Source organism: Lytechinus variegatus, chromosome 5 (assembly GCF_018143015.1).
Source record: "Lytechinus variegatus isolate NC3 chromosome 5, Lvar_3.0, whole genome shotgun sequence".
Lineage (NCBI taxonomy): Eukaryota > Metazoa > Echinodermata > Echinoidea > Temnopleuroida > Toxopneustidae > Lytechinus > Lytechinus variegatus.
Genome location: NC_054744.1, coordinates 41,711,844 through 41,728,320, shown reverse-complemented (window position 1 = coordinate 41,728,320; position 16,477 = coordinate 41,711,844). Strand labels below are relative to the sequence as shown.

At 36.6% G+C, this 16,477-nt stretch overlaps 1 protein-coding gene across 1 annotated transcript in view; it reads right to left on the bottom strand.

The window, feature by feature from the left end:
* The window catches only part of LOC121416186 (probable phospholipid-transporting ATPase IM), a 68,229-nt gene that overhangs the window by 14,378 nt on the left and 37,374 nt on the right, over positions 1–16,477 (bottom strand). The window contains exons 8-14 of the mRNA XM_041609670.1: positions 16,328–16,410; positions 9,727–9,841; positions 9,009–9,141; positions 8,274–8,464; positions 7,277–7,439; positions 1,603–1,692; positions 141–306 (exon numbers count right to left, since the gene is read on the bottom strand). Of these exons, the coding sequence (XP_041465604.1) occupies positions 141–306; positions 1,603–1,692; positions 7,277–7,439; positions 8,274–8,464; positions 9,009–9,141; positions 9,727–9,841; positions 16,328–16,410 (941 nt within the window). The remainder of the gene's footprint in view (positions 1–140; positions 307–1,602; positions 1,693–7,276; positions 7,440–8,273; positions 8,465–9,008; positions 9,142–9,726; positions 9,842–16,327; positions 16,411–16,477) is intronic.

Below are 16,477 nucleotides of genomic sequence, written 5' to 3'. Positions count from 1 at the left end.
CATAATATTTGTTTTATGGTTAAAAAATGTGGAACAAATTAGGCAACTTGTCAAATGTTTGTGCTGCCTCTCTTAGCAGAAATCCTGTTATAAAGGCACTACACGTATGTGAAAAAGGTGATATCTGTGTTTCTCCTTACCATCAGCATCAGTTTCTGGCATGACAGTATGACAGAGAGATAGAAGACGAAAGAACAACCAACAATGTTTATCACCCCTCTGAACAGAATCAAGTAGGCTGGGATCATAGAACTTGAATCCTGGCTCACACATGGTATTAGATGAGAAATCAACAAGGGGTGTGTCCTGTATAGGGGAGGGGGACAACAAAGTAATAATAATAATAATTGTATTTAAGAAACGCTATTCACGTTTGTACCATAGCGCTTTACAAAAATTCATATTGAATACAATAATACAATATAATCATAAACCATACAAACAAAAATAAATCATGCATTAAAGAAATATGACTGCAGGTGCTTCTTAAACGCAGGGGTATTGGCAATTTCACAAATGCTTTTGGTATGTTATTCCAAATATTGGGTGCTGCTATTCCAAAGCGTTTGCCAACGAGTGTTAAGAGGAATCTTGGTTTCAATAATTGGGTCTTGTCATCTGATGATCTGAGTGTGTGTCTGGGTGTGTAGACTGATAGATTGTTGTTGAAATAAGATGGAGTTTGATTGGTAAAATTTATGTACATATAAATAAATTTTGAAATCAATTCTATGGGCAATAGGCAGCCAGTGTATTTGTCTTAAATAAGAAGAAGTTTGTGCTTGCCGTCCTAACTTAAAAATAAGTCTGGCTGCCTGATTTTGGACACCTTATAAGCGCTTTACATCTTTGGCAGACAAGAGAGAAAACAGACCATTACAATGCAATAAGTAAGCAGGGAAATTTTCAAAAAGCTGTTTGAAAATTATGCATGACATCTCCAAGAATTATGGAAATGTTTAATTCCTATCAGCGTATTTGAATCTGATCTATGTAAATTAAGATTCTTGCTGTTGGAAGCAAATGCAAAGTTTATCATTTGTCCAAAGTTTAGTAGTCTTGCAGGAAATTCACTTCCCATTTCTGAATATACATTTTTCTTTATATTTTTTAACAGACATTTCATTTAAGCATAGTGGTCCACCAGCAGATGCAAATAGGCTTTACTTCTTTCCATCCACATAAGGATATCAAACAAAACACCCTCACTGTTGATGATCCTATGTGACAAAGACTGCTTCAGTCCAAGTAGTATCTCATTCTAGAAGATATCCTTTTAATGTTGTTACCGGTGGTATCCCTCTCTAGCTCTCCCCCTCATTGTTTTCAGGTAAGGGCTTTTTACTTTCTAGCATTTTTAAAAATAAACAATAATATAGGATTTGTATAGTGCACATATCCACCTTGCTATGTGCTCAAGGCAGTCCTATATTACCATGGCTACGCTAGTCTACCGATCTTGGTGCTCACAGCTTTTGGAGGAATTACTCAGAAAAAGTGACCCATCCAAGTCAGCCCAGGCTTTGTAATCATTTGGCCAAGTGACTTGGTTTGTCATATTTTTAAAAAGATAATTATAATAATAATCAATATTTTCATTACCTCTGTTATATCCATGACATCCCCATTGATGTCCTTCACCTCTCCAAACTTTCTTCCTCCAATGGAAGCCTTGTTGAATGTCATCATATTCTGAGTGAGCAAAATTAATTAAACAACAATGATATTGTATATCAACATCAATTACAAATCATTCCCCGCCTTGCCTAAATGAAATAAACCTTACAAATGAAAACAAATAGTTGACAAAATCATAAACTGAATTTGTCGACTGAATATCTCTAAAATGATGTCATTTTCAAAAGGTCACCTAATATCTAAAACCATTGCTTTTTTAATCACATTCCAGCTTTTAGGGTATATGCGCGTTCATGGTGAAACTGGTTTTACGGCTTTTCGGTTTCAAAGGGTTAACAAATCTGTTAAAGGTGTAAGCTTTATATCTTTCTAAGGACTGAAAAATAAATATACATTTTATTTCGTAATTCTCCTGGAGAAATTACAGGAGATCCCGCCCGCGCATGCGCAGTCATTACGTTCGCAGCATTGATTTGGCAGTCATTTTCCGCCATTTGGGGTAAGATAAAAATTGCTTTTTCTTCCCCTTCTTCGAGTTGGTTGCTGGAAATTATGCGCTAGAGCTCTTTTCTATTACAACCTCCTTCTGATATCGACATTGGGTTCGAGTTGGAATACTTCATGACGAAAATACGATTATGAATCGTGATTCTTGAATGTGGGTACCAGCCCGCCGGCGACTCAGTCGCAGCGGAGTTCGGTTTCTCCACCGGGCCAGACGCCGGCGAAGCCGGGCGCAGGGACCCGTTCCACGAGCCAGCAACCAGCGTCGCATCAACAGTCTTCGTATTCGACTTCGTCGAATACAGTTATAGATAACTTCATGATAAAGGAGATATGATTGAATCTCCGTCGGGCTTTTCGGGCATAGGTACCGATATGGCACTATTGAAAGCCAAGCCCAATAAAATTGTCAAAAACATAAAGGAGATATTAAATCTCCGTCGGGCTCTTCGGGCATAGGAACCGATATGACACCAACAAAGCCAAGCCCAAAAAGAATAAACCTTCCCCCTCAACTTCAAACTCTGAGTTTGAGGAGAGACTAAATTAGAATCGCTTTTGACTGAAGCACTGGAGAACCAGGCTTTTCAGAACCAGTCAGGGAGCCAGTTACTCCCCAGGCATACATGTAGGTCAGCCATTATCAAGATAGTATTCTGAGGCTGTCTTTTTACGATGATAATAATGGTTATGATGATCAGAATTCTTAAATACAGTTCCACGCAGGTCAGGTCCATGTGACCAATGTCAATGATGACAATTCACAAGCTCCAGATTTCGAGAGTGGGGAAGGTGAATGTGATGTGGGCCAATTAAGGCCCAGGCATACCGGCATTAGCCGCTAAGTTTGCCCAGCCCCGAGAGATGGGGCACGGCAATTGATAACCTTGGTCGATATGCCAAGAGTTAATGCTCCCATTTGGGACAAACTAAAACAAGTAGGCCTAACTAGACAAAGAAACCTGCAACTACAAAAAATTCAACGTTCACTAACCAGAGGTTTGACAGCATTCATGCAATCTTTAGACCCAGAGAATATTTCTGAAGCTCAACGTGATTGCCTCGCTTTGCTCAGCAATATCAATTTTGAGCTAAATTGCACAAGGAAATGTCTTATCAGACCTGATATGAATATGAAATTTACAACATTGTGCAAATCTTCCCAAGTGGGCAAGTTCTTATTTGGAGATGATCTTGCTAAGCAAGTGAAAGACCTGAGTGTGCAGCTGCAGGGATGATGAGAGGCCAATTGAAGGACAAGCATGTCTCACACATATCACCCATATGCTAGGAATAAAACCAGTACTCGTGAATCTGGATGGGCTCAATCAGCCCAACATGATTTGTGGTCAGGCAACCAGAGGGTCCTTTTTTAGGGCATCCCCAGTGGAAACGACACAAGAACAAGGCCGTCATGACCAGTGGCAGAACCCAGGCTCGCAGAGCAGAATGCCTCTCAACAGCCCCTTTCCCCCAAAGCAGGGTGCATCTTGGAAGAAAACAAAGTAACTACTTCTACTGAAGAGACGAGTTAACTCAATGATTATTCAAAGTTTCCTATTGGTGGCCGAATGAGGCATTTTGTAAACAATTGGAAAATATTACTTCTGATCATGTCATCTTATCAGCTGTTGAAGGGTATAAATTAGAGTTTGAAAAATTATCTATTAAACCATACCGTTCACTACCCCCACACTGTTTTCATATCAGAACAGTTGAAGTAATTCAAATCAAGAAATTATACACTTACTTGAGGAAAAGGTGATTGAACAATGCTCCCATGAGAATGGAGAGTTCGTGTCCAACATTTTTATTCGGCCCAAGAAAAATACTGGGTTAATTAAGAGTTATTCTGGATCTTTCTGACCTGAAAAAGTATGGCTGTCAGCATTTTAAGATGGATAGCATACATACAGCAACACAATGTCAGAAAATCTGTTTTCTTGCCTCAGTGGACCTCCGGGATGCTTACTTTTCGGTCCCAGTTCACCCTTCAGATAGAAAGTACTTAAGATTTATTTGGCAAGACACGCTTGTTCAATTTACATGTTTACCAAATGGTTTGAGTACTGCACCACGGCTCTTTACCAAAATTTTGAAACCAGTGTTTGCCACACTGACACTCACCAAGCAAACCACATCTTAGTGGGTTATCATGACAACACCATCATTATTGGTAACAATAAGGCCCAAGTACAGAAGGCAATTGATGCCACGGTTGGCCTTTTATCAGAGCTTTAGGTTTATTCACCCTGATAAGTCGGTACTCAAACCATTACAGGAAATTACTTTCCTTGGATTGGCCCTTAATTCAGTGAATATGTCCATTACACTCCCTTCTGACAAGGTAAATGAAGTTAAAAAGTGTTGCTTATAGGCCTCCTCCAAACTAACTTGCCTAGTATTAGAGCAGTCTCCAGAACAATTGGGAAAATTGTAGCATCATTCCCTGCTGTCCAATATGGCCCTCTTTTCTATCGGGCTTTGGAATTTGACAAAATTGTAGCACTGAAAATTAACAAAGGTCATTTTGATAGACTCATTCAACTCTCGCAGGCAGCTCGGTACGATCTTGAATGGTGGATAGCAAACCTGCACATTGTATACTCGTCTTTGAGAGTAAAGAACCGGACCTGGAGTTGTACTCCGATGCAAGCGGTTCGGGATGGGAAACTACATGTATAGAGCTAAATTCTAGTAAAGGTGGGCGATGGAATGCCGAGGAGCTTGTCAAAGCTCAGGATAGTGAGATTGATTATCTTGAATTACTGGCAGCCTTTTTCGGACTAAAGTCCTTTTGTACATCTATGAAAATACCATATCCTATACTACGCATAGATCATGTAGTTGTAATGAAATTGCAAATGCAATCTGTAAATGGTGTTTAGAGAGAAATATTTGGCTGTCTATTTCTTATATTCCAGGCAAGCTAAATGTAGTAGCTGACAAGCTGTCTCGTAAATTCAATGATAGGACAGAGTGGACACTGGATAAACAAGCTTTTAACCAATATACTCCTTACTTTGGCTCACCAGATATTGACTTATCTGCATCTCGACTAAATAATCAATTGCCTAGGTATGTCTCTTGGCAACCCGATCCTAGTGCATTCTTGGTTGATACATTTTTTTTTTCTAAACTGGGCCAAGTTGAATTTTTATGTCTTCCCACGTATTTTGTCTCATGCCAAGTTGCTTGCAGAAATTTCTGAATGACAAGGATATACGGGCTTACTAGTTGTCCCATATTGGCCCTCACAATTTCGGTTTTCCTTGCTCCAAATTATAGGGAAACCTGTAGAATTCAAGAGGAAAGGGTTACTAACTTTACCCTTCTCAAATTTCACCCCTTTTGAGATCACATTGATCTATTATGTTTCAGGATCTCCAGAAACGTTTCAAGAGATTGAATAAAAGACCACGGAGATCATAAGGTCTTCACGGAGAGACTCTACTAAAATCAATAATAATAATAATAATGCTCTATTCTTGTAAAGCGCATATAGCATAGCATGTCCCTATGCGCTGCTACATAAGAAAATTGAAAAACTTTATTTAGACAAAGGTTGGAGTTATGTTCAATCAAGACATTGGAGTTCCTTACAAGTTTATGTGAACACGGAGCTGGTTATAGTACCTTGAACACTACAGAAGTACCTTGTCTAAATTTTTAGTTTTAGATGGTCCTTTTACAGTGGGAACTCATTCATTAGTGCACCACTTTATGAAAGGAACCTTTCAACTTCGACCACCCACACCCAGGTACATTAACATATCTGGGACGTTAAATTAGTGTTGAACCATTTAAGGAAGCTAGCACCTGAGAGAACCCTTAGTCTCAGGCTCTTGAGCCTGAAAATTGTCACCCTCTTAGCACTAACCTCAGCGCAGCGGGTGCAGTCGCTTCATCAGTTAAACATTGAGCATATGACTCTTAAAGATACTAGTAGTGGAGCTACGTTTTGCTTTGGTCAACTACTAAACAAGACAGACCAGGGCATATGAAGATATTGACATTGGAAGCTTATCCTCTAGATAAGCGACTGTATGTTCTTGATTATCTAAAACATTATATTCGAAGAACAGAACGTCTGAGTGGATCATCAAAAGTTCCTTTTTATCAGCTATCAGAAGCCTCATGTGAGGATAAGTTAATTTATATCAAACCATTTCCCTTTGGATACGAGTAAATCTAGCTGCAGCTGGGGTAGACACTGATTTCTATAAGGCGCAATCCACGAGGGCTGCGTCGGTGTCAGAAGCTGAGAGGTCAGAAGTTCCCATCGCTGCTATTATCTCAGACAGGCTGGATGGACTAATGAGAAAACTTTTAACAACTCTATCATACGCTTTGGATCAGAAAAGTGACTTCTCAGCCTCCTTGTTAGGCAGTGCCTCATACTCGGTTGTAGAGGTTATGTTGTGTTCACACCAGGGTTGTGACTTGGTGTAATTTTGGTATCAAATATGCCTCCTGAGCTTTGAAATCTCCTGTAATTTCTCCAGGAGAATTACAAAATAAAATAGAAAGATTAAATGAGAACAAAGTTTGAAATTTAATATTTATTTTATGAGTAATTTGGAGGGAGAGATTACAGGCCCCCCACTCCCTCCCATTACTCAAGGGCAAAATTAGCTCTAACTTGTTCTCATCTTAGTTTAATCTTTCTTGCTGTTTTATCAGGAGTCATATTTGATGCTTTGAATGATGACTGCGCATGCGCGGGCGGGATCTCCTGTAATCTCTCCCTCCAAATTACTCATAAAATAAATATTAAATTTCAAACTTTGTTCTCATTTAATCTTTGGAAACCGAAGCTATTCTATTTTATTTGTAAATGATTTTAAGATTCTTATTCATAAGACTTTGACCAGGGAGTAGGCATTATCACTGCTTACACTCATACATATCATGACCCCTGTTGCATGGACATACAATCGATGGCAACTTCCATGGTAACATTGCTCAACAACCAATCAAATCAAGCTATCTAAGAAAAAAAGGCAAAAGTACAATTAAAGGTAGGTTTAATACATGTACATACATCAGGCCTTAGGTTATTTGGTGCCCTTATTCAGAAAAAAGCGTCTGGACCTTAATCCAAGGCTATAGAATTGCAGTTCTAGGTCTTTACCTGAGTAAGAGTCCCGGTCTTGTCTGAGAAGACATACTGTATCTGGCCCAGTTCTTCATTGAGGGTTGTAGACCTGGCCCTGGCTCCAGTCTCCTTTGGATCATAGTACATCTTGACATCCCAGTTGATAAGAAGACTCTGACACAGTCGTATCATCTCCACTCTAAAATAAGATAAGAAAAATGATATATATAATGATAGCTCAGTAATTATAACAGTGGTCTTGTACTCCTGGCAACCTGTGCCGACTGCACAGACACATTGTTAGCCTAACAGAGCGCTAAACAGTATGCTCAGTCACATCTTTCAGATTGTCTAAGTCAAAACATTTATTTCATTGTTAAGCAATGTATTGTTGTAACATTAGGCATCGGCCCCCACATTACCGGTTGTAACTGGGCCTCTGTTAGTGCACTGGTAGCACCAACAACGTTTCTGTGTGGTCAGTACAGGTTGTTTGTAAGGTATTTGCCCACAATACCAAGGCCTGTGGAAAGAACTTACGCTGTCAGTCCTCTGGTTGCTTACTTTCATTCATGATCTTAGTGGTTAGGTGAAAATCATTTTACTACCAATACCAACACAATAAAGAACCACTGCCATCATTATAAGGAACCACTGATGAAGGTAATGGAATGAAAAATTGTTTTAAAAAAACAAATATTTTCAAACCATGACACCAATCAAATGACTTTTCAGCAATAATTTAGCTGATACTATACATCTCACGATCACATAAAAACTGCACAGCTATCAAAATGCTGTGGTTTCCTATTTTACATCTCATTTTCATGAAACTGAAGTTTAATTTTCTTTTAATTTTGCCTTTAATAGCAGCATTAAGAAGGACATAAGAGAAGAAGGTATAAAGTAAAGAGATGATATACTTGATCTTTAATACTCATGTAATATGGTGAGATGGACACAATGGTATTGAGGATTACAAAAGATACATAAGAGAAGGTGAGTGTAGAGATGGTGTACTTTTAATACTCACGTAACATAAAGTGAGATTGGCACAACGGTGTTGAGGAGGATTACATAAGAGAAGAAGGTAAGTGTAGAGATGGTGGCAGCATTCTGGTACTCCCAAGGAAGGTAGGCCTGGAACTCGCTACCGGTTCTCAGCTCCCACACTGAGCACAAGATTGCGCAAATCACGCACATGGTGAACAGGAAGCCAAAGATCTAGAAGGATTGGCAAAAAATGAAAGTTAATAAAAAATGTTATCATTTAAAAGAACATACATCTAAAGACTAGAATGAAAAAGAATCAATTACATCTGAATCACATCTGAAAAAGCATTAATCAGCATGGTGTTGCAGTCAGCCCAAGTGGAGTAAATGGGCACCTGGAAGAAAATTTCCTTCTTTCAAATGCCTGTGCAGCTGGAAGGCCTCTGGGACAGCCACGATGATGGTTGCCCGGCTAAGGCAAGGGTTATAATGAAAACTATTGCACTGAGCACTCTGGAGAGTAGATAGGACTTATCATCACAAATGAATTTGAGGTAGAATTCTAAATTGAATAATTCCTCATGCTGTAAAAAATATCTAAGAAATCATAATGTACAATAAAAAACATTTGCATTTAATTTGGAATGAAGCTCTTTGGAAAATGGTATTACAGATCCAAATGCATCTAAATTCCTTAAGAAATAATAGAAATTGCAGCTGTTTGAAAATTCAATCACATACATGTAGCTTATTGAAGAAACATATTTATACTTACAAAAATGACCATCTTGTTGAGTAGTCTGTCGAGACTGGTTCTCTTGAATTTAGACTTTCCGCTGTTCTGCATCAGCTTTGTGTCCTTACCAGCGAAGATAACAATACCATAACACCATGCGGTGTTTCGTAATCTATACAATCATACAGAAAATAAAAGATAACATTGAACATTCTCAACACGGCATGGTAAAGATTGGTCAGACCTATTGCATAATAAACTGATCAATGCTAGAATATAAATACATGTACATGCATATAAAGAGCATTAAAGGGAACGATTAAAAGGATAGAGCCTCGTCGATCTGGCGCTGCACAGTGGCTGCCGGGCCCACGATCAATTGGACAAAGCAAATTTTTGGAGTATTTCATTTCATGTCTATTTCGAAAAATAAATCATGGATTTTCATTTTTCACTTTCATTATGATAGTGGGAAGGGAAAATGAAAGGGAAAAAAATACAAATAAAATGTTCAATAGCAAGAGCAAGATGGGGGTAGAACACTAAGTAGAACAAGACATGAAAGAATGTAAGGATGAAAAAGACAAAGAGGACAAGTTGAAAGGATAATGACAAGGGAAGAAAGAGAAAAAGGAAGAGGTTGAAAATGATAAGAAAAGAAGTATAAATAAAAAGAGATAATGCCTGAGGAAAGGAAAGAGTGGTATGGGAAGCAAGAGAGAAGAAAAAGAGAAAAAAAGTAAAAAAGAAACCTTACCTGCACCCTCGAAGCATGATCTGATCATTGTTAAGGGAAAACCTATCTCCAGCCCAAGACATTGCTCCGTCAAACTTATCCAAGACATTGTTGGGGGCCTCACATCGAATTTCACCTGAAAATAAAGACATGTAGGAACACAAATACAATTATTAAGAAGGCTATTTAAAACAAGCATGAATTTTATTCTTCATAAGTTTTAGAATCACAATCATAGTACTGATTGCATAGTTTAACACCTTTGAAAATAGTTTGAAGTTCCAATGTAGATGGGGGAGGAAGGGAAGCTGTTGGAAATATTTATTTTTTATTTTTTTTTATTCATGACAATTTAGATACATGTACATATACAAGTTCTTAATGCAGTTTTGAATTGTTTGAAAGTATGTTGATTGTTCTAGGAGTCAAGCACAATATCTTGTTATCTGTTTCACACCTATACTACAAAATCATAGAGTGAAAGCTTGCCAGAGGAATATTGCACTACACTGCAAATAATTAAACATAAATGTAAAAATGCAAAGCAATTCTAGACTTTGAACATTGGAGACTGCTTATGTGTCTCATGATTCTCTCCTTTATTTTTTGAAAATTCATTATAGTGCTGGGTCCCGTTGTAGTAGACCGGCCAAACGTCAAAAAGGGCTCTAGATAAGGATTCGACGGCAAAATTTGTTAATGCTTGGCATCCCAGCTAAAAGTCTTGCTAAAATACCCAGGAATAGTGTACGGCCAGATGCCAAGCGCACTTTTGCGTGAAAGTGTCATTTTAGTGTGAAATGTGAAAGGATATAAAAAAAAAACCGCATACTTATATTTTGACAGAATAGGTTAAAATTTTTGATTACCTTTGATATGCGATCCTATTTATTTGAATTTTCAAATTATAAGTCTGATGAATATACATTTCAAATTTGAATATTACACACACGTATATGGCGCAGTGAAACATAAAACAATGATTTCCTCAAAATAAAAGTTTGTGAAAACTATCAATAGTTTGAAATTTGTTTACACAACTTAAATTCTTCGATTCAAATGCGTTTACCCATTGAATGTATAGTAAATGTGCTAATGTTACAAATATTACAAGAATTTCCAATTATTAGATATCTCATTTTATGTTACCTGAAAGGGGTTAAGGTATATTTTACCAGGTGCGCATCTTTCATTAAAAATTGAACACACAGTACATTATGTACATATTTACATGTATATAGTACATACTAAGAGTTTTTTTTTTATACTTTGGTTGGAAGTTTGAATAGCAAAATTTTGTCATTTCTTGCCATCCCTGCTTAAAGTCTTATGGAAATACTTAGGAATAACGTACGGGCGGATGCGAAGTGCACTATTGTGTGAAAGTATCATTTTTCGCGTAAAATCTGAAAGAATGTCAAGAATCACATATTTTGATATTTTGACGGAATATGTTAAAGTTTTTTATTACATTTCTTATTTTGATATGCGATCATTCTTATTTGGGGTTAATTACAAGTCTAAAAAATGTACATTTAAAATTGGAATATCACACACACATATGACTATATGGAACACAAAATCATGATTTACTCAAAATATAAGTTTGTGAAAACTATCAATAGTATAAAATGTTTGTGTTCCGCATCTCAAATTTGTCAATTTTTATGCATTAATCAAATTAACACAATAATTGTTGTCATGTCTAATATCGCAAAAAATTTGAAATAAGATGTAAGATATGTCATTTGATGTGATCCGAAAGAAAACAATATACATTTACCGGAAGTGCATGTTTTATAAAAACAAACTGCACATAATACATCTATATTGCACATAATCATATACTATTCATACATACAGCATATAGATCAGTGCAATACCCGTTATGACCGTCATGATCTGAGGATTATGTTTACTTTTGTAGAGTTTGAATTTCTTGCTATTTCCGTAAATTAAAGGGTGCTGAACGCAAATCTACCTGTGGCGAAATTCATAAATAGGTCTGATATTTCATTTACCTTACTTTGGTAACATTAATTTTATAAGAATATCTATATCCCAAAACATAGATAATGTATTAAGATGATTGAATTAACATTAGTTTTAAACTATTTAAAGTACATATTACTTCATTTATTGGATTATCAATATCTGTATTGGCCATTTCCATGGCAATACCTAATTTTTGTGTCTTGCCTCTATAGCAGAGTAGGACTATAGGGGCAACTTTTTCCGGCGGAAGAGACGGCAGTGTCGATATAACAGCGTCATCAACCTTGAAATCTTAATCAAGGTTAAGTTCTTGAAATTTCATCATAACTTTGAAGGTATGGGTGAAAACTTCATGACACAGAGTATTCAGGTATCATTGATTGTCTTGCATGAATTTTAGGTCACATGATTAAGATAAAAGGTCATATAAGTCACTGAACTTTGGCCATGCTGGGGGTATTTTATTATTATTTATTTGACCAATATAAAAAGGAAGATATACATTACGTTAGAATAAAATTTTTGAAATGTCATCATAACTTTAAAGTTTGATCTAGTTCATGAAACTTGGACAAAAATGTATAAAGTATCATTGACCATTTTCCACAAGTTTCAAGTCACATGATCAAGGTCGTACATGTATGTCATTTAGGGTTGATGAGCTTAGTATTTCATTATGAAATGAATGGCACTTTTGTGAGTAATTATTAGTTTTAGTTGTTTCTAAAGTTATGCTGCTATGTTTATTGAAGAAATAACAACTTTATGTGAAAATATGAATAAGTATAATCATAAATATTTCTTGGTCTCTTGCATTGTAAATGAAGATTTTTACTCCGTTCATTTGACTTGATTACAACAAATTTATGTTTACCTTCAATTTTCGCATTTGCTGTTATCATGGGTCAATGCTTTTATATATCGTAGTCTAAGACAGAAAATACTGTACGTGCACAGGGAAAATTATACATTCAGTCTATATATCTGTGCTGGACTCTGGTCATTAGCCTTTACATTCGTTTGTCATGATCGTCATAGGACTGCATTTCCCAACTGAAAATGCATGTGATGAAATGAGATTTAAAAAAAAATTAAAATGTGAACTCTAAGAGCCTACTCTATTGGTATTTCAAACATCTTTCTCCACATATGAAACCTTTAGCTCGTTCAAATGGTAAAAGACCGATCTATTTATCATTTATGGTCTAATGAACTCACTCTAAAAAAATATTGGGTAAAAGTGCCCAATGAGGGTAATTTGTGTCCAACCAACATTGGGCATTTCTTTGCAGCATTTTTATTTATCCAGTGTGATGAAAATTTTGCCACTGTAAAGTTAATTGTAATATTCCCGCATTGGGTAAAATACTGCCCCAAATTGGTTGGACACATAATTATCCTCGTGGTGGTTAAAATTTTACCCAATATTTTTTAGTGCTGTTCAATTAATTGTATGAAACAATGCCTTCTAGATTCTAAAATCAAGAAATTGGGCTATGGACACTGACATAAGCCTTTTGATAAAGATGCATGAAGTGAGGGGGAGGGGGGAAACTTGCCCCAAAAAGTTTCAAAAAAAGGTATCGAAAAACAGAAGGAAAAGAATGGAGAGCGTGTTGGGGAGGGGATCAGTGGATTGTCTCGCTTGTTGATTTGTTTCTCCAGCCCTCTGTTGTTTATCTCGCCTAATGTCGATGGCTCACTCATTTTCTAAAATTTTCTATTAGACCTTTCCTTGATTGCTTCAAATGAGGGTCTTGCCCATATAACTCTACAAACTAGATAGAAATATGTATTTTTTGTTTGCTAATGGCCCTGGGAAGTAGGAGTGCTGAAGCACCCCCAAGATTTGACTGGGGGTGCTGTGTGTATTATTCTTCATTTACAGCACCCCCTGGGATTCTAGTATAAATTAATAAATGTAACACAAAAGTGCCCCCTTTTCTCGGGACCAAAATGACCTTCTTTTTTAGTGAAATTTTTTTTTGCTTGTCAAATTTACATCAGCACCCCAAGATAAAATATCGTTCCTAGGGCCCTGCCCAACCCCCGTGTATTTCTTTATCTTGTTCTCTAATCCTATATAGGACTCTGAGGACACCATCAGCTCAATGAAAGATTCTTAGCTCAAGAAGCAGTGACTTAATAGATATTTCTTTATTCGGATTGAATATTTTCACTGAATGTTCTCAATTGCATAATGCTAGTCCTTGGGCATGTTGCAGAAAGAGTTGCCTTTAAAAACAACTAAAAATCTATCGCAAGTCACTAACCGTGCATCCCATTAGTTTAAAGTCAATTTAATGTTCGATTAATCACGTTTGATTAAAGATGTCATGCCAATCTTTTTAAACCTCCATTTTCCTTCTAAATTTAAGTATCGGCCCGCAAGTTGTGGGCCGAAATTCTAAGAAAAGGAAACAGACAAATGGAGAATGAAGACGTGATTGGGGGCATACTTTATTCAACGCAATAACGAACTAGGATTGAGAGGTTTTGAAAGAAGGCTCATCTCTCTTTGTTTAATGAATAATATTGCATGTATGAAAAATGCTAATCTATGACTACATAAATTGTATATAATAGGATTTAGTAATTTCACATTATACTCAGCTAAAGTGCCATTAACATGTTTGTGGGACACGCTGTAGAGTACAATGCTTGGTAAGATCATGGAGCTACATGTACGGTACTCCATGTAATGATAAATCCTTGTTAAAACTGGTGGTGTAGTTTTAACATTACTGTTTTTTTTTCAAACAGCACACAAATAATTCTTGTCCTTGCCGTATGCTCACGATTGACAACACTCAAAATCTGAAGGACAGAAAGTGGTTGTAAACAAAGTCCTAGATAATTGTGAAAACCAATTCAATTAAATCCACTTTTTATAATATTAACAGTACAATACACCCAAAATTCAAAAGTTCATAGCGAAACATTATATCATCATTGGTGTCTTAGCTTACAATCAGAGCAAAGAGTCCTGCAATTGTTCAGTTTTCCCCTAAATTGAGAATTGTAATAAGTAATTGCAGTACACACGGTAGAGCAAGGCTGTTTTCAGCCCGGTGTATGATCGGTGTCAAGTGTTTACAGCATTCAGCATTTCAAAAGAGAGAGAGATATATATATATACTGTAACCTCTGCTTGTCATATTTACATGAGCACCCCCATTTAAGAAATCGACCCCAGTTGCCGGGGGGGGGGGGGGGGGCAGGGACAGTTGTGGCCAGAAATTTTGTTACTCATTTTAAGTACGTACTTATACATGTAATTGGTTTATAATGTACAGTGTATTTAATGTTACCTTCAAAATGCCCACCCGATAAACTATGCATGTCCCCTATACATAATAATAATAATGATAATACATAAGATTTATATAGCGCACTTTCCATCTTGATTAGATGCTCAAGGCGCTTCAGAGCAGAACAACAAAGACTATTTACATATACATGTAATACATGTCTGAACAATAAGTCAATGTCTATAAAAAAAAAACGCTTTTATACAGGTAAGTTTTCAGGTTGCCCTTGAAGGTGGTCGCTGAAGTCTGGGTTTTCAAACTCTGTGGGACAGAATTCCACAGGCTAGGTCCTGCATGAGCAAAGGCCCGCTCCCCGCATGATTTCTTAGCAACTGAAATTTGTAAGAGATTAGATGATGAGCATGATATATCTTCCATCTTACTTGAAAATTCTTTAAGATTTGTGACATTAGGACGATTGATATATAATCAATAGATAAATGCATTTAAATCAAAGAATTGAAGTTGTAAAATAAATTTGAATTATTGATAGTTTTCACAAACTTTTATTTTGAGTATCAAAATGACGATTTTATGTTTCATAGTGCCATTATGTGTGTTTAATATTCCAATTTGAAATGTATATTTATTAGTCTTATAATTTGAAACTCCAGATAAGAATGATGGCATATCAAAGGTAGTCAAACTTAAAGATATTCAGTCAAAATATCCAAATGCATGATTTATGACTTTCTTTCAGATTTTACACTAAAAATGACATTTTCACACAAAAGTGCGCTTGGCATCCAGCTGTACACCACTTTGGGGGTATTTTTGCAAGACTTTTAGCTGGGATGCCAAGCACTAGCAAGCATTAAAAAAATTTGCCGTCCAAAGTATAAAAAATCGTTTTGGCCAACCTACTATTGCAGTTGGTAACCTTGCTATCCACTGGCAACGACCAAAGTCAGGCAGCCAATCAAATCAAAGATTCCATGCAAATTTACTATTGCATAGCAAAGTTTCCATAATGGTAACTTTCAAGCAACAGGGCCCTGGCCTTACTTTCAATTAAAAAAAAATGCATATCTGTAGCCTGCATTAGCATCATTCATTTTTACATTCCTTTGGAATTTACCCTTGCCAAGTATTACAAAGAAATATACTAATGTTTTAGGGGGTGTTATACAAAAATATTTGTGACTAAAAATCACATTAACATTGAAAGTGGGATGTAAGGTATTCAGGTGTACTAATCAAATAGATGTGTTTACTATGTGCACGTTGTTACTTGAGCACAAATTCCACTCACACTTTATCACATTCTTTGTAACTGCCCCCCCCCCCCCCCGGATATAAAAAAAAAGATGGCAAACCTTGGAAACCACTCAGTCTCTCTAGATCCTCTCCTAATTTTGAAGTTTCAGGAAGAGCTTGTCTTACTTTCAGATTCGTTTCCCTGGGAAATAAAAACAAAATTAACAACAAATCAAAAGAAGAAAATCATCTTTTATGGCCTATTGTAT